General features: G+C 40.6%; 1 protein-coding gene across 1 annotated transcript in view; it reads right to left on the reverse strand.

The window, feature by feature from the left end:
- Positions 1–21,688, reverse strand: part of CAST (calpastatin) — a gene marked incomplete at both ends in the record, with an annotated part of 111,643 nt that extends 89,955 nt beyond the window's left edge. Inside the window, 2 exons of the mRNA XM_084232921.1 lie at positions 6,536–6,598; positions 21,617–21,688. Coding sequence (XP_084089047.1) covers positions 6,536–6,598; positions 21,617–21,688 — 135 coding nt within the window. The remainder of the gene's footprint in view (positions 1–6,535; positions 6,599–21,616) is intronic.
- Between the last annotated feature and the right edge of the window lie 3,386 nt (positions 21,689–25,074).

Here is a 25,074-nt window from a genome sequence, read left to right on the forward strand (position 1 = left end):
TTAAAAAAATACTGATGTTTGATTCCCATCTTAGATATGCTAAGTCAGAAACTCTAGGGATGAGGCTCAGCAGTCTGAGTTTTAATACTACCTCCAGGTAATTCTTAAGCACATTGAAATCTGAGAATTACTGCATTCTCCCATGTAATGTCTTGGAAAAATGAGGAATACATAATTTTAATTTTTTTTATGCTACTACCACAGGTGCTCTACATATCTAAGCATTCTGTAATAATGCTGATTAGAACATAAAAATTTTATGTTGTCAACTTGCCATGAGATTTCAATTTTACATGAATTGTTTTATGTTGTTGTCTTTATGATAAGAATCACACTGGTATCTTGCTATGGGCCTGATAATCAAGTTATTTTTTTCTTTTGAACCATTCATTCTATTATCTTTGAGAAGCTAATCAAATCTAAAAATATATCAATTTTGAAATGGGATATCTCAGAAATAATATTTAATCGATCTGTCCATCTAGAATTTAAGATCTACTTTGTAGTCAGTAAATTTAACTGCCATTCAATTCCTTTTATATTTTGTTAACATTTGAGTCTGACATAACAGACTAAAGTACAATCTTCTCAGAGACAATTTTGGTGGGACCTAAGTTCTGAGGTAATTAGGCACATAAATCCAAAGTACAATAGTATAGGGTATACTATTGACATGTGGTAAAATATTGATATATATATATCCTTTATAGAGGCAATGTGATTGTTTCTTATTAGCCATTCCCTAGCCTGTGATATAATATTTTGTGTCTCAGATTCTTAATTTAAAGGCACATTATTTTCATATTCTTCACTACAGGGACATCCTTAGCTTTTGATAAGACATATTTATTGATTGATGATGCAGAAGGTCTCTATATTCTAGCTGTTGGCATGTTTCTAGTAGTTCTGTTTCAAAACAAAAGGAGTACTAAGCTTAATGAACCACCAAATGCTCTCTCTTTTTAATTGGGAAAGGCTAATCAATATATATACTCAACAAAATAATTTAAGTCTTGTCCTATCCCATGGTTAGAAATCAATAAGGGACTCACTTTTATTGCTAAACAAGCTCTTTTTGTTGACTTAATAATAGCAATAATAGTAAAGTTTAATAGTAAAACAATAATAAGAACAGCAGCAGCAGCTACAGCTGACACTTATAGAGTACTTTGTATGCCCCAGGCTCTAATCTATACATAATCACATTAACTCCTATAGGGGTTATTTTCTCCATTTACAGATGAAGGAAGTACACTTTGTGAGGCAAAGTCATTTGCCTAAGGACACGCAGCCAGAAAGTGGCAGAGCTGGTACTCAAATCCAGTCCATCAGACCCCAGAGCCAACAATGGGCAACCACTATATGCCATATCTGAGGACACACCCAAGGATAACATGTTAATGGCTTGTGGGTATGTCCATTCAAAGCCTCCACAGTATTATATTTACTGATACCATAACGTTACCTGATCTTATAGGAAAATCCACATCTAAGTAAACCCTTGAAGTTCAAAACCATGTTGTTCAAGGGTCAAACGTATAAACATATAGAAAAAGGCTGATGACATTTTTTTGTGAAAATTTTCAATACTTTCTAAATTTTCTTCAAGGGCTATTTTAGCTGTATGGTCATTAAAAAGCTACTAAAATCAGTGTAATCATTTAGAATATACAATGCTATCACATTCATTTGAAAATACATATAAAATTTTGTAGCTATACTATAACTAAGGATGACACTTTGGGTGGAATTATTTTTCAACAGTACATATTACTTTTGTGATTCAAAAAAAGACTAATTTCATGAACATAAAATAGAAAGAAAATTTAAAACGTTGGAGTCATTCAATATTTAAATCATGTATCATAGAAGGATGAAAGGTAAACAAGTGAGAATACCACTGATGCATTTATGCTAAATATAACAAATATCATTTCCTTTAAGGTACAATTTCTATTCTTTTCTTTTATGTCATCCTTTACCCATAAAAATATCTCCATTGTAATCAATGGACCCAGAAGGGATTATGCTAAGTGAAATAACTAGAAGGAAAAAAGATAAATATCAGATGGATATGTGGACCAGCAAAATCAAACAAATGGGCAGGAAAAATACAAAACAGGCAAGCTTACCATAGATCTGAGATACACAGCATGGGTGAGGGAAGAAAAAGGGTCAAAACAGGGGAGGGAAGAACACAAGGGGCTATGATGATGGATCATAAGTTCTATAGTGATGGGAGAACTACAGGGACTATATGTGAGGGGAGAAATCAAATACTGTCCAAAAATCAACAATGCAAGAAAATAAATATTAAAAAAAATTAAAATATATAAAAAATATTTCTGTGGTTAAAAATTGATAAAATAGCTCTGTGAGCTTATGCATGTTTTATACTTTAAATTCCATTCCTTAGGACTGCTGAATTATGTTGCTAAAATGCTCATTCTCCTCTACTATGGCCAGATGTGTTCGCCAAATACTTTTAAATAGGTTTGATTGCAAGTTTGGTACTTTAAATAGGTTTGATTGCAGGTTTGGTAAGCTTCTTTGCTCCACTGTATTTAAAGGTGCTAATGTTAAATATTTTAATTTTTCTTTTTCCTGCTCTTTAGTCATTTTATCTTGAACTTGTTATATAGTTCATGCAACTTTGGATCTCTGCATCTGAGAAGGACTTAACAAAGTCAACGATTTGTACAAACAAGCACATTCTCACAAACACTAACTGTAGTCCGCTCTCAAGCATCTGTATAGCTAATGCTATATGACAAAGAAAAATTTAGTTGCAAGATTCTACTGAAATTGCTGCAGACATTTTAGGATCACTTAGTAGTTGTATAGGAGTTATAATCTAAAAAATACAATTTATGATAGCAGGAGAGAAAGTACTCTGAAATTCACACAGCGACATTCATCTCCAGGTGTTTTTACATATGACAACATTATAGTAGTTCTTACTTAACACCAATGTTTTTTCTGCTTGTATCTTCCCTAACTCATCTTTTGTGCCTTTATTTTTTGTATCTCCAAATGAAATGCATCAGGAAGAGGGGGAAAATGCCAAGTATTCGAATATAGAAAGCAAATTTCAAAGTGAAGCTCTTTCAAAGCACATTGGTTTTGACCTTAGAAATCTAACCAGCATGTCTGCATATTCTTGGGAACAACAGGTTATTAATCTTTGAAGTTACATATTAGCTTGAAAAGGGAATACTAAAACCAAAACTAAATTTCTTAATCTCACTTCTTGTTCTATAGAATCGTAGATAAGAAAACATTTGGGAGGAAAAAAATGAGTTTTGAAAATTCTTTTCTCTGGTTATCTTGAGAAGAAAAAGGTAACCAACTACAGATGGCTGCAGATTGCATATGGGTATATGACCTTTGCACACATCGGTAAAACAGTACTTAATACAGGATGGTTTCCGTGAATGTTTGCAAGGCCACAGCATCTTATCAGTGACTTATTTGCATATAATGTAAAAAATTAGAGACTCTTTGGAGTCAGACCATATTGAAAATACACCTTGACTACCAAATCATCCTATTCACAGTTCTGCCCACCGTATAATAGAAATGGGCAGAGTTTGGGCGAGAGGCTAACCAATCTTCAATCTCAGACTGTAAGAATCTATGGTGACTCATGCCACCCAAGCTGGGCAAAGCATCATCCTCCTTGGCTTCTGCTGGTTGGAACAGAGCAAAACACACAAATATGTCCAGCCTCTGGCACAAATGTGAGAGTTGTTCTCAGAAGGATTATGAAACAATGTCAGAATTGCATGAGTTGCTGATGAAGAGAAAAGAAATTTCTTCTATTGAGGTGGTTCAGTCTTTCAGTTGCAAACTGAAAGTACAATCTGCCCCTTCAGACTCAGAAGCTTTCAATTTTCCCCTGGCTACACTTGTAACAGGCTTCTTACCAGTTTTTCCAAGCCCTTTATAAATATGGGAATAAGATATTTTATAGCCCAGATATTACAAAAAGGCTGTGCTAGCAGTCACCTAAACCAACAATGCCTGTAATTCAAGATATAATGTTTAAGCTTCCAAGTAACAACACAATTGGTGAGGACAATCCTATAAAAACTGGCCTATGTACTAATCACACTTCAAAAGATTTCCTCTTGTGCAAATAGTTTAATCTCACTTAATATTAATACATCCAGGGCCTCCCCGGTGGCGCAGCGGTTGAGCGCTGGGTTGCGAAGCTGCCCGCGGCCTCTGCAGCGCCAGTTCGATCCCCGGCTGCTCCCCGGCCACCGGAGGAGGGTCCCACATGGCGCGCAGACCTCTCCTGCCGCCCGCTGCTCCCCTCAGCAGTGTACTTCGGTCCTTCTGCCTGCTCTGCTCCCCGCTCTGGCTCTGGTGAATTCTCTCACCCTCCCGCGCTTCTGACTGTACCCAGTGCATGTATAAACAAAACAAACAAACAAATAAATAAATAAAAGCATGCCTCTATTAAAAAAAAAATTAAAAAAAAAATATTAATACATCCAACACATCATTTCCTGACCTGGGAAATAATGAAACAATTTGTTTCAAACACAAAATCATTTGATAGATAATTTATCCAGGTATATATTTAAAGGTAAAAATCTATGCTACTGCATAGATTTTCATGTTAGTAAATGTGAAAATGTGTTTTTTCATAAAGAAATTTATTTTTTAATAATTTATTTAGGAAACAGGATACAATCTTCATAAAAGTTTACTTTTTAATTTTTTTCATTTTTCATTTTTAAAGTAATTTATTTATATGCATTTTATATCATTCTTTTTTTTTAACTTATAGGAGGAATATAGGGGAACCATACAAGGGATCAAGGAAAGAAAATAATAACCATGAAAAACACAATACAACAAAACAAAATAAACAGACAACTCTGAATCAGAGACATTGTGCAGGGAAGGAGGAGAAAGAAGGGTCAATACTTTTTAACTTTAAAGAAAAATTTGCCTTTCTCCTTTACAAAAACTTCACTATAAATATGCTTGGTAAAAACAATGTAAATTCTATTTTCATGGGTACTGATAACAAACAATAGTAGAAAATTGAGGAGTAAATCTTAGCTCAGACTCCATGGAGCAGGTTGTAGCCGAAAGAGCCTCCTCTCATACTGATATTTCAAAATTGCATGCATCACTATTTACAACTACCAGCAGAATGGGGGCAGCCTAAATGTTCATCAATGGACAGCTGCATGAGAAGATGTGGTCTATCCACACTACAGATTATATTTAGCCATAAGAAAGATGACATACAGCCATTTTCAGCAACAGAGGTAATAATGTGGAGTAAAGCAAGTCAGTATGACAAAAACAAATACAGCCTATTTATATAGCAGACAATTTGATAATGTAAAATACTTCCCCAAACTAGTAGATATTAATAAACAACATAATGAAAGTTCAGAAATGGAGGGGAAGAGACAAGGAGAAGTAAGTGAGAGTGTAGGGGAAAATAAAATAAAATGGTACAATAGAGTGTGGGAAATAAGCAAAAACTAGGAGCTAAAATTGAAAATACAGAGGAAAATAAAAGGGTCTCTTAATGCTTTCTAAATTTTCAAAGACCTTTCAGAGTCTGGCTACTCTACATGATGGAAATGTCATAATTTCTACAATGAAGATGAAGATATCTATTGAGATTTAAAATGTGAAAAGCAGCTAGAGAGGCAAGTCCAGTGCCTTCAGAGGACAGCACTTTCATAAGACCTTCCATGAAGAAGTAGGCCAGCGCTGACAGTTCACATAAAGGAGCATCATTCAACGAAAAGATAAAGTCTCAAACACAAAGGAAGCTTATCTCATTTGGGGACATTTGGTTTCAGTAGTGTTTCCAGAGTGGACCCAAATAAAAGTAGTTCTTTCTCTCTTCCTTTTGTGTATGAACTTGAATAAGCGGTCGATCTAAGCTACATCTTGTCCTCTTTTCTTTTCTTTTTTAGATTTTATTTATTTATTCACCAGAGACAGAGCGGGGAACAGAACAGGCAGACTGACTGAAATACACTGCTGAGGGAAGCACCGGTAGAGACAGGAGATATCTGCTGTGCCACATGGGTAGCTCCCTGGTTGGCTGGGGATCGAACTCACGCTGTAGAGACTGTGGATAGCTTCAGAGTGCTGTGCTTAACCCTTTGTGCCACCAGGGAGGCCCCCTTGTCCTCTTTTCATGGTGCACTCTCATGAGAAGAGAGGTCCTTTGCACTGTATCCATAGTGTCCCCTTTCAAATCTACCATGTCCAACAACAAACCGTTAAGATTCACCAATCCCTCAAAAATAATGAGCTCCAGTTCTCCATGGAACTATGTCCAAAGTTTCCTTCCCCAGGAACACTTTAGTTTTCATTTATTTTTATATTCTTGAATCAACTTCTACTTAAACCTAAATTTTCTAGTATTCTAGTAGAAGCCCTTTGCTACTCATTAGTTTATGTTTCAAGGCAGAATTCACAAGTTCAAAGCAAGACAGCATTTATAATTTCAAAGCAAGAAGAAATAAAAATCCAGTTTTCTGGAAATTACCTCATCTGATCCTTTCTTGTCTCCTGGTCTAGAAGGTGATCCACTGGTTTTTTCATTGACATGCTAAAAAATATTTAAAAAAGAAAAAAGAGGTAATGTATGATAGAAGAAGGTGATAAGTGATAATATAATAGCAACTTTAATCTCAGAGAGCTAAATATACAGACTTTAAAAACAAAGTCCTTTAATCTTCTTCCTGAGAATGTTGATAATTCCACACCAGTGTAGGGGGGTTTCAAAAATCAAGGGAATCTACAGACTTATTTGGGACACAGAAAGGTAGTCTGTAATTAATCAGGCACAGATATGATGGTGATCCCAAGGCGGCATCTCGTCTCCTACAAAATGTCCCTGCAATTTAAAGCCCAAATTGCCAGCGTGGGAGACAGCTGGCTACCCAGGGAGATGAGATGTCTAGGACCATGCTTAGCCTCAAGTCATATTTAACCCTCAGTTCAGCATGAACTTTAGAGAGGACAAAAGCCTCACAAGTCAACCTTCATTCTGAGGCCCTTGGCGATTCCCTGGAGTTCTTCCTCCCTGGAGTGCTCACCATGCAGAAAGATCAACCCTGAAGTAGCAAAAGCAGACCTGTGACTTCAACTTATTATGGTTTTAGGGTTTCATTATGTCCAGAAACAGATTTTCTTTTTTTCACTAGGATACACTGGGGAAGAATGTAAGTATTTTTATATAACCTATGAAAACTTTAAGCCACCTATATGTTCATTTGTTCTGATAACATAAGTCATGCTGTTTAATTTTTTGTGTGAAATGAAAGAAAATTGCATATTCCTGAGAAGGGAGTGCAAAGATTTTCACTTTTTGTTCATTGTAGGATATGCAAGGAAGTGTGGATCCTAGATATAACAAAATAAAAAGGCATAGGGCCTCCCCCGTGGCGCAGCGGTTGAGCGCTGGGTTGCGAAGCTGCCCGCGGCCTCTACGGCGCCGGTTCGATCCCTGGCTGCTCCCCGGCCACCAGAGGAGGGTCCCACATGGCGCGCAGACCTCTCCTGCCGCCCGCTGCTCCCCTCAGCAGTGTGCTTCGGTCCTTCTGCCTGTTCTGCTCCCCGCTCTGGCTCTGGTGAATTCTCTCGCCCTCCCGCGCTTCTGACTGTACCCAGTGCATGTATAAACAAAACAAACAAATAAATAAATAAATAAAAACATGCCTCTATTAAAAAAAAAAAAGAAGTTTCTAAAAAAAATAAAAATAAAAAGGCATTATTGGGATTCAAGCCTGATCACCTTCAGTTAAAACAGAACATAAAATCCCATTATGTTCACAGCCTAGGTCAAAGAAATTAAAAGTAAGAAGAGTGATAATAATAGTAACAATAATAATTTGTCATTCTTTATATAGCATTTTCACATGCATTCTTATTTGATAACCAAAAAAAGAGGCCCATGTAATTTTACGCGTTTCAAAACCACTAAGAATAAGAATTATTTGGTGTGCATTTAACAAGGACACATACCTAGTAAATGTGAAAAGTTTACAAAGCAGGTCTCAAACTTAACATCTGTTGTTTGTCACTATAATGTATCAAAAGAAATAAGATAGTATTCCCTAGAATCTAATGAACAGATATGCTAGCTTATAAAAAAGTAAAAAAGAGGGCCCAGGAATGCTAGGCACAGTGCTGCAGCTTTCCTTAACAGTTCTTTGCATGATGAACTAGGGAAAAAATTACTTTCGTGAATGAAAGATTCTTCCCAAAACAAATGCTCATGGATTAGTGAGTGCAATCCACGCATAAGCAGCCAGGCAGCAAGAGTTTAGTGAACGAAGCCTCTGCTGGGCTTATTTTACCTAGATGTCCTACTCAAGGGTTTGCGTGTCCACAGTTGAAAGCAATCAGTATTGTGTAATGAATGAATCTTGAAGGGAAAAAAGTCATTTAAAATCCACATTTATGTCACAGCTAGGTGGTAATTGTTGTGTTTTAGAATAACTGGTGAGCAAAGAGTCCTGAAGGACAGGCTGGGGAAAGGGTTGGGGGAAGAATCGTTGAACATTTGGAGATAGAATCTGAGAGGGACAGATCTACGATAATAGAGATCTACCCAATCTGTCTCCTTCCAAAACTGTAAGTTTAGAACCACGCTATCACTTCATTTATTACCTTCCATTACATATCTTTTTTCAGATTAGATACAGATAATGATCATATCCACTGTTTTAGTGAGGATACTGCATTTATTTTTCAGGAGGCATTATCTCTCAGGAGTTATTATTATTCCATTTACAAATGAGAAAACTGAACAAGGTAACTGGTTCTCAGGCAAAGTTCCAGGTTCTCCACAGGGTCTCACTCTGCTTCCTGCTAATGCAGCAAATATATGATTTATTACCGCACAGTAAATGCACAGACAGCCTTTTCTCCCTTAAAATATATGCATATAGAATTTTTCCTTTAACATTTTTTAAAGTTGTTGTGAAATTGCCCTTTTCTAGATTGACCAAAATCAGTTGCTTGTATCCAGTGAGCTATTCAAAACTATGTAAGTTCCAAATAATAGTTTGGGAGGCATCCCATAATGAATGCCTTTTTAAATCTGAGTTAAAAGGACAACTTCAACTCTTGAAAATTATATATTCTTACAATTGTATGGGGAATATAATCAAGATGAAAATGCATACATTGTGCAAAATGAAAAATGATGTAAGAAATCTATAAAAAAGAAAAAAAAGAAAAAAATTATATATTCTAAGAGTTGGTATTTTGTGATTTAAAAAAAAAATATTTTCTCTGAATAGGAAGCTTTTTATAATGCACAAAAAGTATAATGACATAAATAAAAATCACATAATCAAATGGTGAAACTTTTGGGGAACATTATGAATTATATTTCCCCAGTTAATTTTTTTTAAGATTTATTTATTTATACAAGAACCGGGTACAGGCCAGATGTGCGGGAGGGTGAGAGAATTCACCAGAGACAGAGTGGTGAACAGAACAGGCAGACTGACGAAATACACTGCTGAGGGAAGCAGCGGGTGAGACAGGAGAGGTCTGCCACACCATGTGGGACCATCGCTGGCCAGCTGGGATCAAACCTGTGCTGCAGAGGCTGCAGACAACTTCACACTATGGCGCTCAACCGCCTGCGCCACCAGGGGAGGCCCTCCCCAGTTAATTTTTTTATCTCAGCTTTTTATTATGAATTCTTCTAGCAATCAGAAAAGTTGAAAAAATAAAACAATGGCTGCTGACATTCCCACGCTTAGATTCAACAATGAACATCGCTGCCATGCTTTGCCCTATTTGCACATTATAAGCAGAGAGACCTATTTATTACATTTGTGTCTATAACTGTATTTGAGAATAAATTGCAGTTATCCTGAAAATTTGCTCCTAAGTCCTTCACCAGGAGTCTTTCACCATCTCCTGTTATTGAGGATGCCCCCTCCATATAGCTGCAATACTGTCACCACTCTAAGAGAATTACTAAGAATCACTTAACGTCATTCAATTTCTAATAAATAGCAACCTATACAGTGAACCATTGCTCTGACCATTTCTTGGGACTTATTCAGTATTCGGTAGTCTATTAACACTGTAAAATCAGTTACATTTTTATTGAGAGATTCAAAGTATTTGATTTTTTTTAATCCATGGAATAATTGAGCACTTTCTATATAAATTGAATTGGGAGAATGAAATATTTGGGAATGATATATTTATAATTTGATCCAACTCAGGAATCCATAGCAAGATTTTCTAAAAGCAAACAGAGAAAACACTGTCTACTACTACTACTTGTAACTGATGGAGCAGGCAGGAGAATAGAAGGAGAAGTGAACCAACAAACTGCTAAATCCACAGAGCTCTTTGTTTTCCCAAGGCGAGAAAACAAGTCCAGTGTTGGGTCTTTCCTCTCTGATCTCTTTACCCCAGAGCAATTCTAGGGGCAAACACTGTCACTCAGTTTTATGGATAAAGAAATGAAGGTCCTGACAGGTGAGCTTCTTCTTTGTGCCACCACATATTAGGACATCTGACTAGGTGTCTAGTCAGAGACAGGATCCAATTAAAAGTTATGTGAGATGCTGTGATTCATATCCAGAAACACTCAGGGCTTCTCAAGTTTCTCAAGAAAGGCTCAACCCAAGATTCTAAAACAAAATCAACAACAAAGGAAACCCAAACCCAAAAGAACCACAAGGAAACCTTCTTGTTTCAAAATTTCTTTTTAAATAAAATTAATCAGGTATATAATGCTTATAAATTCTATCCTACAATAGCAGCTGGAGAGGAAGCCAAAGAAAGGAAAAGCAGGATGCCAGGCATAGGCAGTAAAAATTTCACTGGGAACATAAGGTTACCAAAGTCAGGAAAACAACACGGAGCCAGGAGCTAAGATGGACAGAGGCAGTATGTGCCTCGGGAGTTCAGAGCAGGGGAAAAAAATCAGATAAAGAACATTCCATATCTTTCCTCAAAAAGGAATAATTTTCCAAACTGTTTTTAACCCTCTGGCATCGCCACACATTCGGTTGTCCACTGTCCACATTCTAGGAGGAAGCATCTATCTGCCTAAAATCTTCAGCCCCTGAAAACTCATAAACCTGTCAGGAAATCAGCAGGCTAGGAAGTCTGGCTTGGAGTCTTCACTGCACAGCTAAGGACCAAGTGCTGCCAAGACTTGGCATGGGAGCAATCAGGCACCTTCTTGTTGTTACCCAGAGCCACTCTGACACAACATGAGATAAGAAGATAATTGTTGGATAAAATCAAAGAAATGTCTGCACTTATCAAAGAAGAAAGGCAGGAAAAAACCCAAAGCTTCTAGAAGTCCAAATCAAGCTGTGAAAGAGTACCAAATGCTGATGTGCTTCTAAAACACCTTTGCTTCATAAAGCAAAGAAATGGAAAAAAAAAAAAAGTTTTTAAAAGAATGGAGTTTCCTAAAGGGGTGTGTGAAAATTTTCTAAAACTTAATTGAGATGGTGCTTTCGGGCCTCCCCGGTGGCGCAGCGGTTGAATGCTGGGCTGCGAAGCTGCCCGCAGCCTCTGCAGTGCCAGTTCGATCCCCGGCTGCTCCCCGGCCACCGGAGGAGGGTCCCGCATGGCGCTCAGACCTCTCCCCTCTGGGTCTGGTGAATTCTCTCACCCTCCCGCGCTTCTGACTGTACCCAGTGCTTGTATAAATAAATAATAAATAAATCTTTAAAAAAAAAAAAAAAAGAAATGGTGCTTTCACCACCCTGTGAACGTGAGATTGGGTTCTTGAGGGCTTGGTAAGGCCACAGACTGATGAGTCAATTGTGTAGTGTGCGAACTACATTCAAATAAAGTTGTTTTAAAATATCAGTAAAAACAAAATTCAAAGTTTCCAACTTCAACTTGGAGATGGGGCCATAGAGATGAGTATTTGCATGTCCAACAGTAACTGAAGCAAAATCACCAAGCAAGAAAGGATATCTTGGTGCTCTGGACGCTCCCAGTGCACACAGCTCAGCTCCTCCACTGCACCACCAGTGCATAAACTAGGGAAGGATTGTTTGGGGAGCCCCCTAGCAACATGGTGCTTTTGGGAACTCATGCCAGCACTTAGAGATCTGGATTTAGATTTCATTTAAGGTAGGGCCTGGGGTGGGGGGGCCTCCCCGTGGCGCAACGGGTTGAGCAAAGTGCTATGAAGCTGTCCCACAGCCTCTGCAGTGAGGGTTCAATTCCCAGACAGCCAGGGAGATTCCCACATAGCACGGCAGACATCTCCTGTCTCGCCCACTGCTCCCCTCAGCAGTGCTTTGGTCCATCCATCTGCCTGTTCTGCTCCCTGCTCTGTCTACAGTGAATCCTCTCACCTTCCCACACTTCTGGCCTCTACCCCAGCTCTTGTATAAATAAATAAATCTTTGGAAAAAAAAATAAGGTAGGAACTGGGCATGAATATATTTATAAACTTCCCCATCAGATTCTCAAATTCATCTAGGATTGGAAACCACTAGTTTGGAAAGGAAATTTGTGGACACCATGACAAGACATGGAAGTTTTTGCTCCCTACATCAAATCACTGAGTCAGCACCCATGGGACCTTGGCCGATCAGGAGACTGGGCAGCTCTGGGACCTTTTGGGTAAACCCAGTGAAGAAGCACTGCACCCTGTGTTCACACCAGCTCTTCCTGACTACTTCTGAGTCGTGCCCTATTAATGGTACATCCTATCTTCCTATCTGCATACGAGCCTGTTTTTAATGAAACCTACAAGTTAGCCTTTTAATGTATTTTCTTGTTCACTGATTACATCATAAATGTATATTCTGCCTTTCCAACCAGACAGTAAATTATATTCTTTGTTTTCCTGTTTATGTAGTTGGGATGTGACAAATAATTCTTTACTGAATGATTACATTTCCACAAACTTCTGAATGTTCCCTGACGAGCAGTTTTGCTCTTTTCAGGTCAGCAAACTCAATAAAAGAGAAAGAAGCTGACAAAAGAGCTTGAAAATTAAGAAACAAAGTGCAAATTGATATTGCCTATAAAACCCCTTAAAATCTTTCCTTATATGTATTCCACTTGCTAAAACGAGATCATTCACAAGCAGGACTAAGATGCAAAGTTGGTTTTGCTTGAAAATAGTCTCTCTGGCACGTATCTGAACCTGTCTGCCAGCAGGTGGTCTCCTTGCCCTGCCCCAGCTTGGGGTAGCAAGGATGATCCCTGGCTCCTTTGTTCTGTGGCCTCAAGAGCTGGGTTAGTGAGTGGCACTGGAGGAAACTGGGGGTGGTGAGGAAGTAGTATTTCCCCTTCCTTTCTGCCTCTGGAGCGTCTTTAGAGCAGTTCCAGCTTCCAAAGGGCGATCCCTCTTCCCTAGTCCATTCCAATCTAGGAATGGTAGAAGCTTCTGCAATTTCTAATCTCTGAGTTGCCCCACCCTGTCCTAGTTGGCTTCCCAATCTTTTCGTTTCCTAGGTAACCAACACATTGCATTTTGACTCCCTGACATACTCTAATAGGGCAGAAAGAAACTGGATTTGAAAGGCTATATGACCCTGGGCAAATAATTCAACTTTTCAGTTTTCCTGTTGTAAAATGGAGTCAATGGTACCTATGCCTAGGGCTGGCATATTTCAAAAGGAGCTGATTGATCAATAATAAAGAGTGTGGAAAAAAAAGAGTGTGTCCCATGCCAAAAACATTTACTTTACTTCCTTCTTTTTCTCCAGCATCAATGTGATCATGGTACATTATAAGACAATGACATGAATGTGAGAAGGAAGCAGAGGTTTAAAGGTTTCATTATCCAAGGCTATAAATGTTAGAACAGAGAATGCATTTAGTACAAAGGAATCAGGTTCATCTGACAAGTTTTTGTTTAGTGTTTTGTCTGTCTCATGACTATATTAGTTTCATATCTCCATATAATATCTAGGGGAAAAAAGGACACAGGGAGTAGAGAAATCATTTTATATTCTACACCAAGTTGGTCGTAAAATGACAGCTAAATGTATAATCCCCATACTTCAAAATACTTTGGAAGGTTGTATGTGTGCATGGGTTACAATGCTAAAAATTATTGAAGCCAGGTGATGGGTACATGAGGAGTTATTATATAATTCTTTCTTCTTCTATGTTAAGAGGTTTTGAAAAATTTACAATCCTCTCATGTCAAGAGTTGGTAACCCCCTAGCGTCACCCAAAGCTATATCTAGCCATTGTTTTAAATACTGAAAATTCCAAGTTAATGGGGAAGGTTAGTGTGGGAGGTAGAGTTTATTTATTTAAAAAAAAAATCCATGAGAACTCACTTTGAAAGCATAAGTTTTATGGGGAAAAAAAATTGAAGAACAGAAACAATTTGAAGAACAGAACTTTGGAATGACATTAATAGGATACCCATCCTTAAAACACCACAAGAGGATTCTGGGTAGATGGCAGAGTAGGAGACATAAGGATTCCAGGTCTCCACTGGTAGAATACATCTTATACAACTACTCGGAGATGGCTTAGAAGGTAGGAATGGTTAAATTTTCATCAATTTCAGCTCTTGGTTCAGCAGCAATTACCCATCTCCCTTCCCCTTGTCCATAGCAGGCAGCTCAGGACTAGAGCACCACTGAGTATAACTTGCATGTAGTTTGTGGGTGCCAGGGTGGGTAAAAAGAGCTCTGCCCTCCTAATTTGGGGGATCTATATTGTGATCACTGATTGCCACTGTGATCATGGAGGTGACAAAGAGGTGATAAATCACTGTTGGAATCACTTCTGTTGGAAGACAACTCTCAGGGGATTTAAAAGACTAGCACTCTTCTCTTCCCCATTTCATTTTTCTCTTTTTTCCCTTTTTGAGTACCAGGCATTAAAGAATAGGATATTCAATGGGCCTCCCTGGTGGCACAGGTGGTTGAGCACAGCACTGTGAAGCTGTCTGCAGCCTCTGCAGTGTGGGTTCCATCCCTGCCAGCCGCGGAGCACCCACATGGTGAGCAGACCTCCCCTGTCTCGCCCGCTGCTCCCCTCAGCAGTGTATTTTGTCAGTCTGCCTGTTCTGTTCCCTACTCTGTCTTGGGTGAATCCTCTCACACTCCCATGCATCTGGCCTGTACCCCCGTTCTTGTATAAATAAAATAAATCTTAAAAAAAAAAAAGAATAGGATATTCAAAAGCAGCTCTCTATATATAAGGAAATAGAAAGTCACTGTTCATGCCCAGGGAAGAACACAGACTCAAAAAAAACCCTTAAGTTAGTACTTCTGGCTTAACCTCAATGCAGACACAGTCTACATCAATTAAAACAAAAATAATACAAATGAGCAACCAAACAAACAAAAAACCATCTAACACTATGGGAGAGTAAGCATCTAATGTTCAGAACTACTACATTATCAGATTCAAATGTCTTGTTCTCAAACAACAACAGAATCACAAGGCACACAAAGAAACAGGGAGGTAGACCCATCAAAAGAAAAAAATAAACCAACAGAAACTTTCCCTGAGAACAAGCAGACGGCAGATCTGCTAGACAAAGATTAAAACAACTGTTTTGAATATGCTTAAATAACTAATGTAAGATGTGGAGAAAGTCAAGAAAACATTGTATCAATAAATGGAAATATCAATAAAGGGATAGATAAACCAAGATTAAATTCTAGAGTGGAGGGGCCTCCCTGGTGGCACAGTAGGTTGAGCGCAGTGCTGTGAAGCTGTCCGCAGCCTCTAAAGCGTGGGTTTGATTCCTGGCCAGCCAGGGAGATACCCACACAGCGCGGCAGACCTCTCCTGTCTCGCCCGCTGCTCCCCTCAGCAGTGTATTTCTGTTGTCTGCTGTTCTGCTCCCGGCTCTCTCTGATGAATTCTCTTGCCCCTCCCACTCCTCTGACCTGTACCCCACTTCTTGTATAAATAAGTAAATCTTAAAAAAATAAATTCTAGAGTGGAGAGGTACAATAACTGGAATGAAAATTTCCCTAGAAGGATTCAAAAGCAGATTTGAACAGAGAACGAACCAGTAATTTTATTTTATTTATTTTTTTTAAAGGATTTATTTATTTATTTATTTATTTAGACAAGCACTGGGTACAGTCAGAAGCGCGGGAGGGTGAGAGAATTCACCAGAGCCAGAGCGGGGAGCAGAGCAGGCAGAAGGACCGAAGACACTGCTGAGGGGAGCAGCGGGCGGCAGGAGAGGTCTGCACGCCATGTGGGATCCTCCTCTAGAGGCCGGGGAGCAGCTGGGGATCGAACCAGCGCTACAGAGGCTGCGGGCAGCTTCGCAACCCAGCGCTCAACTGCTGCGCCACCGGGGAGGCCCCGAACCAGTAATTTTAAAATAGGGAAATTACTGAGTCTGAAGAATAGAAAGAAAAACAATTGAAGTAAACAGAACCTAAGAGAACTGAGGGATACCATCAAGCAAACCAACATACACATTGTAGCAGTCCCAGGAGGAGAAAGAAAAAGACAGCAAGATTATTTGAAGAAACAATGGCCCAAACATCCCAAATTTCATGAAAGACATGAACTTGAACATCTGAGAAGCTCAACAAACTTCAAGTAGGAGTAACTCAGAGAAACCCGCACAGAAACACTTATAATCAAACTGCTCAAAAACAGAGAAAGAGAAACAGTTGAAATCAGGAAAAAATAATGACTGGTCACATACAAGGTGTACTCAAGGAAATAGCTGAAGATTTCTCATCAGAAACCAGAGAACAGAAGGCAGTGAGAGAAGAGTTGTTCAGCATATGAAGGAACTGGAATCCTTGTGTCATGGTGGTGAAATTGTAAAATGGTATAGCCACTGTGGAAAACAATAAAGGGTTTCTAAAAAACAAACAAAATTTAAAACATGGAAGCAACCCAAGAATCTATTAATATATGGATAAGCAAAATACGTGTGTGTCATCTCCCTATCATCTATCTATCCATCCATCCATCCATCTTTTTTTTTTAAGATTTATTTTTTATTTATACAAGTGCTGGGATACAGGCCAGATGCGCAGGAGGGTGAGAGGATTCACCAGAGAGAGTGGGGAACAGAACAGGCAGACTGACAAAACACAACGCTGAGGGGAACAGTGGGCGAGACAGGAGAGGTCTGCCGCGCCACGTGGGATCCTCACCAGCTGGCCATGATCGATACTTGAATACATTGTTATGTACTAAAATGGATGCATGTAAATCAAATAGAGATTTATAACTTTATGAATAGAGTTTTAATTTTGCAAGATAAAAAGAGTTCTGGAGATGATGGTGGTGTTGTTTGTACAAATACATGAAGGTATTGAATTCCACTGAACTTTTCACTTAAAAATTGCTAAGATAGTAAATTTTATGTTAGCTTTATTTTAACTTAATAATAATAATAAAAAGCCTTAAGAAAAAAAAGAATAAAGATGGGCTGCATAGAAAAGGCTCTCATTGCACCAAAAACAACCTATTTAGAACTAATCATTGACCTATACAACTTGGAACCACAGATGACCACCCACTGTGTCTATAACATTCTTTGAAAACTATTTGAAGAATACAATTTTCTGGGAAGTGTAAAAGCTGATTAAAGAACAAATCATCATATGTGACTCTTATTTTAAAATTCTTATTGGCAATGGGAAGTAGCAAACCAATTCAGAAATTGTCAAATAAAAGAGGAAAGTTGTGTCTAGCTCCATTTTCCAACACCCTAAATCCTGTGCCCTTTTTGCAGACTATAATTTGCATTCCTAACTCCTCAAAGTCATTGCAGCCAAGTAGTATGTCCTGCCATGGAAGGCTTGTGACACTCTTCCCAGGCTGGCCACAATGATGGAGCCTCCCAAATGACTGGGTTCCTTGATTATGCTGCCACTGGGCCTATGGGTCTAATTAGGTTCAGAAACACCTTTAATTATCATGGCTTAATAGAGTCAACTAATGACTGAGGAACGTGATTACTAGTGTACACCAAATTTACTCTCCTTCATGCCTCATCTTTACAATGCTTATCACCTATCTTCAGATCTAGCTTTTTTGTTGTCTTTTTTTACTATGACCACATAATTCTACAGAAGGTAAGATGAATGATATTGATGGTATTTATTGTAGAAATAAACACAATAAAGTTTCATTGACTTGTCTTTAAAGGTGGCACTCAAACACATCATATTTTTTAATTTTTCAATTCTAAAATGAATTTATTGGGCCTCCGTGGTGGCACACGGGGTTAAGCAACAGCACCGTGCTATGAAGCAATCAGAGGCCTCTGCAGCGCAAGCTCGATCCCCTGCCTCCCTGGCCGGCCAGGGAGCAACCCACATGGCGAAGCAGACCTCTCCTGTCTCACCTGCTGCTTCCCCTCAGCAGTGTATTTCAGTCAGTCTGCCTGTTCTGTTCCACGCTCTGTCTCTGGTGAATCCTCTCACCCTCCCCACCCACGCATCTCTGGCCTGTGCCCCAGCTCTTGTATGCATAAATAAATAAATATTTTTAAAAAATGAATTTATCCTAAAACTCTTAAGTTAGGTTATTCACAATTTTTTTCAGTATTTACAAGATCTCACTAAATATATTTTGATTATAGGATTTACCAGATAAATACACATACATCAGTAAACATTTACTATATCTTATAATATTTATGAGACATATACACCTATATCATAAATTCGTACCCCAGACCTTTAGGGAACTTATGGGGCATTTTTGTAAGTTAAATGCATATTTTATTGTGAAAAAATGACCATGATTTTCATTTGTTCTCAAAATGGTTTGGGACACCCCTTATAGCCACCAAACCAAAATGGTTAGAAACCTATGTCTACAACTATACTGTGCAATACTATAGTCATTAGACACTTGTGACTTACTCAGAACTTGAGCACTTGAAATATACCAAGAACTGACATGGGCTATAAGTATAACATACACACAAGATTTTGATGAATTAATGTGAAAAATAAAATGCAAACTATCTCAATTATTTTTGCACTAATTGCATACTGAAATAATAAAGTTTGGGATAGAGTGGGTTAAATGAAAAATATTAACATAGATTTCACCTGCTTCTTTTCGCCTTTGCTAACGCAGTTATTAGCAAACTTTAAATTCCATATGTGATTCATACTGTATTTGTATTAGATAGCACTGATTTGGGAATAGCCAAAGTTTGGTCACAAGCCAGTTGCTGAGTCTAGCAGGTTGACAGTTGCGAAAGTTTTTAAAATATTTCCAAAATTGGATTCTGAGAGATTTTAGCAAAAATGTAAGCCTATGTCAAAACACAAACTGGATCAAAAACATAGGTTTAAGCCACTTTCATCCAAATATTTCAGCATAATTTCCTTTAAAGAATCATAAACTTGGAAGATATTTGATATCAACTCTGAACTACTGCACTCTACATTAACAGATAATTCATGTAGAGCATTTTGATAAGAACTTTAAGTCAATTATGACTTAAAGCAAACTTAAACTTAGTACATCAATAAAATGTATCATAAGGTACATTTTAACAGTCTAGAAAATATTATAGAAACATTCACAAAGAAATATCTCCTGGGAAGCATGAATTTAGATTCTAATTTGTCTTCACCAACCTTTCCATGGTATGTGTTATCACCCCATTTTATAGATGTGGAGGCACATTCAAAAGGTTGAGTCACTGACTTTTGAGAACAAGAACTCTGTCTTGTTCTCCACGGTATACTTGGAGACTAGTACTCCACCTGATACACAATAGATACTCAGTAAACTGCCATTGTTTGATGAGAAACAGTTCACTGATTCCAACGCATGGTTTTTCTCCAAAGAGTGCACTATTACAACATAGCTTTTTGTAATACCACACTCTGAGAGAAAGAAGTGAACTTAATTATTTAAATTCTCACCATCAGGGCCTCCCTTGTGGCACAAGGGGTTAAGAGGCAACCTATGAAACTTATGAAGCTGTCCGCAGCCTCTGCAGCAGGAGTTCAATCCCCCAACCGGCTGGGGAGGAACACACATGGCACAGCAGACCTCTCCTGACTCACTTGCTGCTCCCCTCAGCAGTGTATTTTAGTCAGTCTGCCTGTTCTGTTCCCGGCTCTGTCTCTGGTGAATCCTCTCATCCCCCCCGCATCTATGGCCTGTACCCCAGCTCTTAACAGGCATAAATAAACAAATCTTAAAAAAAAAGACGTTGTTTAAAAAAATAAATAGATTTTCACCATCAATCAACAGACTATAAATATGTTGACTCTTTCTGCTACAAAATGCGTGTGTATTTTTTGAAATGGAACTAATGTTAAAACCATACTTCCTGGTTCCAAAACATTACAAGTGCCAGCTTGACTGTATATCACACTTAATCGGTTGGACAGACATTCAAAGGATTAAAAAAATGGGTCATCTTTATCCCTCATCTAAAATAATACAGCACAGTGCCTGCTCTCTAGCTCGGTTGCTTTGTTCTCCCATTTCACCCCAATACACCCCCCTAATTCCCCATTTCCTTACCCTAGATTTCAGCTGCTACTGCCCTCCAGCCTTGCTCTGGAAGAATACACGTTCAACAACATTGCTCTAAAATGCCACTAAAAGTTTTTACTTGTATGAAGGGGTTACAAGCAAACACTGGATCTGAACTCTTTCGAGCTATGTATGAAGTCATCTAGGAATCCAGGTCCAGAAGCTGAATTCCTCCAGCAACTCCTGTTCAATTCAACTTCAGAGCAGGACCTCAGGCTGAGGCATCTGCCCTGGCCGCCCCTCCAGCCCCGAGGCGCACGCACATACCACAGCAGGGCGGGTCTCCGCCGCTCCCCAAGCCTAACCAGAAGACTTGCAAGGAGGTCGCACCCGGTCCCTGTCCCTGCTGCGCCAAACCCCACAACACTTCGTACGCCTGCCCAGGACGACAAAACAAACACTCCCTCCCCGATCTTGCCCAGGCACGATCGCTCCAATTTACCGTCTTGTACCACCAGCTCGCGAAAGCCATGGCGACAAACGGTTTGCTCTGAGTCGCGCAACAGAGGACCCAGCGTGGACGCGGTGAGCTGTGCGGAAGGCGCGGGGCTGGCACGCCGAAAGCCCTGGACCTGCCAGGCACTGACCTGGGCTAGTCTTGGAGCTGCCAGGTGGGCGGGGGCCCGGGGGCGGGTCTGGAAACAGGCCCCGCCCTCCCGCCAGGTCCGCCCCGCCCGGTCCGCCCCGCCCGCCCCGCCCCGCCCGCCCCGCCCGAGTTGGTTCAGGGCTGGTTCGGGAAGATGTTTTACTCCGGGCAGCCACTCCCTGCGGCCCCGACATTATAAAGAACGCAGGATCCCAGAGTCCAGTTAACCCCCCATCCATTCAGGGGATCCCCAATAAGTTCTACTCCCTTTTCATCCCCATTCTTTTTCACCTACGGCTCACCAGCCAACTCTTCCCGCCTTGGATCACCCTCTGCCCGCGCCGCGCCGCGCCGCGCCTAGCGGACTTGGCCCGGGTCTGGGAATCCCGGGACACCTGCCCGGAGGCGGGTAATGCACCCCGCGTTTCCCCAGGCGGGGAAGGGCCTCCGAACCGCAGGCCGGGCAGACTACGCCCAGAGGGGGCGGCCCCCCAGCTCGGGGCCCGGGTCCTCCCTGCGCCCGCCCTGCGCCCCGGCAGGTGGGACACTCACCTCCTGGGTGTGGCGGGCGGCCGCGCGCCGGGGCCGCGGGGAAGCAGCGGGCTTCTGGCGGGGCTGGGACATCGCGAGGCCGCGACGGACGCTGCCTCTGGGAGCTCGCAGCCCGGGCTGGAAGCGAAGGGGGAGCGCCCGTGAGGCAGCTTTTCCGACCCAGCCCGGAGCCCTCGCGGGGGCTCCTCCTCGTCTGCTGGGCCCTCCCCTTCCTGCCCGGAGCTGTAGCGGTCCCCGCTCCGCGCGGCAACTTAACACTCTCGGGCCCTAGTCTCCATCCAGGGACCCCCCCCCAACTGCTGGGCCCCCAGTTGGTCACCGAGAGGAGGGGCTAGAGGTAGGGGGGATCCTCCTTCGACTTGCGGGATCTGAGCTTGCAGTCGGGCTGCGGGAGAGTGAGACCCGGGCGCGGCCAGCTTTTGCCTCGACCCTTCCCCTATGAATTTCGAGAATTTAGACAAGTTCTCTGCAGTCTGGCAAAGTTTAGCTTCGAGAGGAATTTGCTAACTTAAATCTGGGCCTAGCCTAGACTGTCCAGAAACATCACAAAAACAAATGTGTGTGTGTGTGCGCGTGTGTGTGTGTTTACACGTGTGCGCGCCTGTGTTTGTCTTGGTGACATTTTACTTTGGGGTTTTTAGAGTCAAACTTGAACTTTCGCTAATGTTTTTGGGGGAGGAAATCATAGGCTGATCCAAACCGAAGACCCTTCCCAAGACGCAATCCCTTCTAGCCCTTCTGGAGCTTGGCCGTGTTCTTTTAAGAGGCTGGATTGCTTTTGTCTCTGACTCTTCTTAAACAGGACTTCCTGGTTTGGGGGTGACAGTGAAATGGCACAATCAAGACTGGAAAACGGTTTTCTGGACAGACCATCAGCCTGCGGTGGCTGCCAATGTGTGCTCTGTTAACTCCACAATGGCGTTGACACCTTGGGACTCAGTCAGGGTCGCTGCTCCCAACAGAGTTGTGGTTTAAACCATTGGAGGGGGGCCAGGTTTTAGGGGAAAATTTGTCACGCTCTCTGGAGCTCTGCAGCATGGAAATGTTTGCCCCATCCTCTTACTTTTAAGGATTCAGATGTGCCCTTAAGCAAGGGAAGGCTAGGTATCTTCTGCATTCATTCTTAAAGGGAAGAGCTTGGAGGGGGGATTTAAATGTATTTCCTCTTAAAGAGTTTCAGTTAATATCTATGTATCTAGTTTCCATCAAACAGGCTTTATACATAAAAATGAAATCAATTGGATATGGGGTGTATTATTGTCCAGTAAAGAAAAATTGATTGGTAGCATCATCTATATTCATGAATGGGGGAAATATGTCATAAGCCTGAAAAAAAAAAATAGTGATTTTTAATTGTGACCAAATAAGTACAGTAATTTAAACATACATAAAAACTTTAGGAGTGATGTGGTAAGCAGCCTTATCCCCAGGCCCAAGAACTGGAATCCACTCCTTACTCCAGAGTCTGGAGAGCCTACTTTCAGGTTTTAGATCCCTGAGTACATTATTCTAACTCTGGAAGAAGTTTTAATGATTAACACTTGAAGTATTTTCTAACAGTATTTAAAAATCTATTTTTTAAAAGATTTATTTATGCATGCAAGATAAGAATCGTAAACATAAACTTTTTTTTTTCAATATTTCTCAAAAACTTCCTTTCAAAGCACTGTGCATAAGTACATATGTGCTTCAGGAGTTTGGGGTTCTGTAGGTTTGGGTGATTATAGGAAAAGAAAGAAGAGGTTTCAGCAGGTTGGCTGGCTGGTAGGATGTGAATAAAAAAGAAAGGGTGGGGGGCTGTCCAGGAAATAAAAAGAAAGGTGCTTGCCCACCTGGCTGGAGTTGCTGGTTCAAATTCAGGATTCATCGAGTCATTATCAACTTACTGTTTACTGAGCTCCCACATTGCGCTGCTTGGTAGAGTTGATACCAAAACCTTAAGACATAATGACCAAGGGGCACCCAGGACCCTCTAACTCACATGCTTTAAAGGGGTCTGGCCTCTTTGCACACAAGACAAAGGAGACTCTTAATGTGACAGAACTTTAATAGAATTAGTATACAAGGAGAAGAGAGGAAGGAAGAATATTCTGAATAAAACACCTCAAATTATCCATTCCCTTGTTCATAAATTCCCAACCAAAGAGGATCAGTCCCAGGCAAGCAGGGCCACTGAGACCTGAAAGCTTGCCACACATCTAAGTCACCTTCTGGCAGGGAACCATAGGAAGGGAGTTGTGAAGCAAGTCCCAGAAAGCTGGGACAAAAAGAGTAAAATCAAAGTACTAATCAAGGTAATGGCTACCATTGTCAGTTTCCCCATGTGTTTCTCACCCACATGTCTCCTTCAGATTCCTCACACAAGTCCATAGCCAAGAGGTAATCATACCCTTCTTTGTGACATATCTCCCCCTGAGCCTACCTGCCTACCAAGTGATATAGCTTCATCTGGTATTCAGTTCTGCCCATCCTTAAGTGGGGTGGGGAACATGGTACCCTAACAAACTTAGCTGTCAGGTTTTGTTTAAAAATGAGAACTCACATACAGAACAATTGTGAGCTAACCAGTATTGATGGTCATAAGTAAAGAATTTCAGTGGAGCTGGAGAGTGTTGTTTCCTTTCTCTTAGAGTCAGCAAGGAGTTATTGCAATTTTGATACCATAACCAGCATTTGAGCATCTTGGGGAAGTTCTTTTTAAGTATGTATGGCAAGTTTTGCTATATTTTTACTTATACATCTTGTTAGTATGTTTATTCATTTATTTAGTAAGTAAAGAAAGAGCTGCTATGTGTTCAATTCTGCAGAGGTACCAGGGACCTCCTGCATCCAGAGATCCATAGTTCAGGAGGAAAGACAGACAAATAAATAAATCCAATACCTCCTGAACAGAGGTATTCTGAGAGTGCTGAGGATCCCCAGGGGGTGGCTTCTCATTCTGGATTGTATTTTTTTTTTTTTTAATTTTTGCATAGAAGAACTGGAGTGTAGGCCAGCGGTATGGGGGGGGGGGAGAAAGGGGGAGGAGTAAGAGGATTCATCACAGAGCAGGGAGCAGAACAGGCAAATTCACTGAAATACTAATGGGGGGCCTCCCCGGTGACCCAGCAGTTGAGCGCTGGGTTGCGAAGCTGCCCGCGGCCTCTGTGGTGCCGGTTCGATCCCCGGCTGCTCCCCGGCCACCTGAGGAGGGTCCTACATGGCGCGCAGACCTCTCCTGCCGCCCGCTGCTCCCCTCAGCAGTGTACTTCAGTCCTTCTGCCTGCTCTGTTTCCTGCTCTGGCTCTGGTGAATTCTCTCACCCTCCCGCGCTTCTGACTGTACCCAGTGCATGTAGAAACAAAAACAAATAAAATAAATAAATAAAACATGCCTCTATAAAATAAAAAAATAAAAAAAATACAGTCTTTAAAAGAAATACTAATGGGAGCAGCAGATAAGACAGTGGAGGTCTGCTG

Source organism: Talpa europaea, assembly GCF_964194135.1.
Source record: "Talpa europaea genome assembly, chromosome: 5".
Classification (NCBI taxonomy): domain Eukaryota; kingdom Metazoa; phylum Chordata; class Mammalia; order Eulipotyphla; family Talpidae; genus Talpa; species Talpa europaea.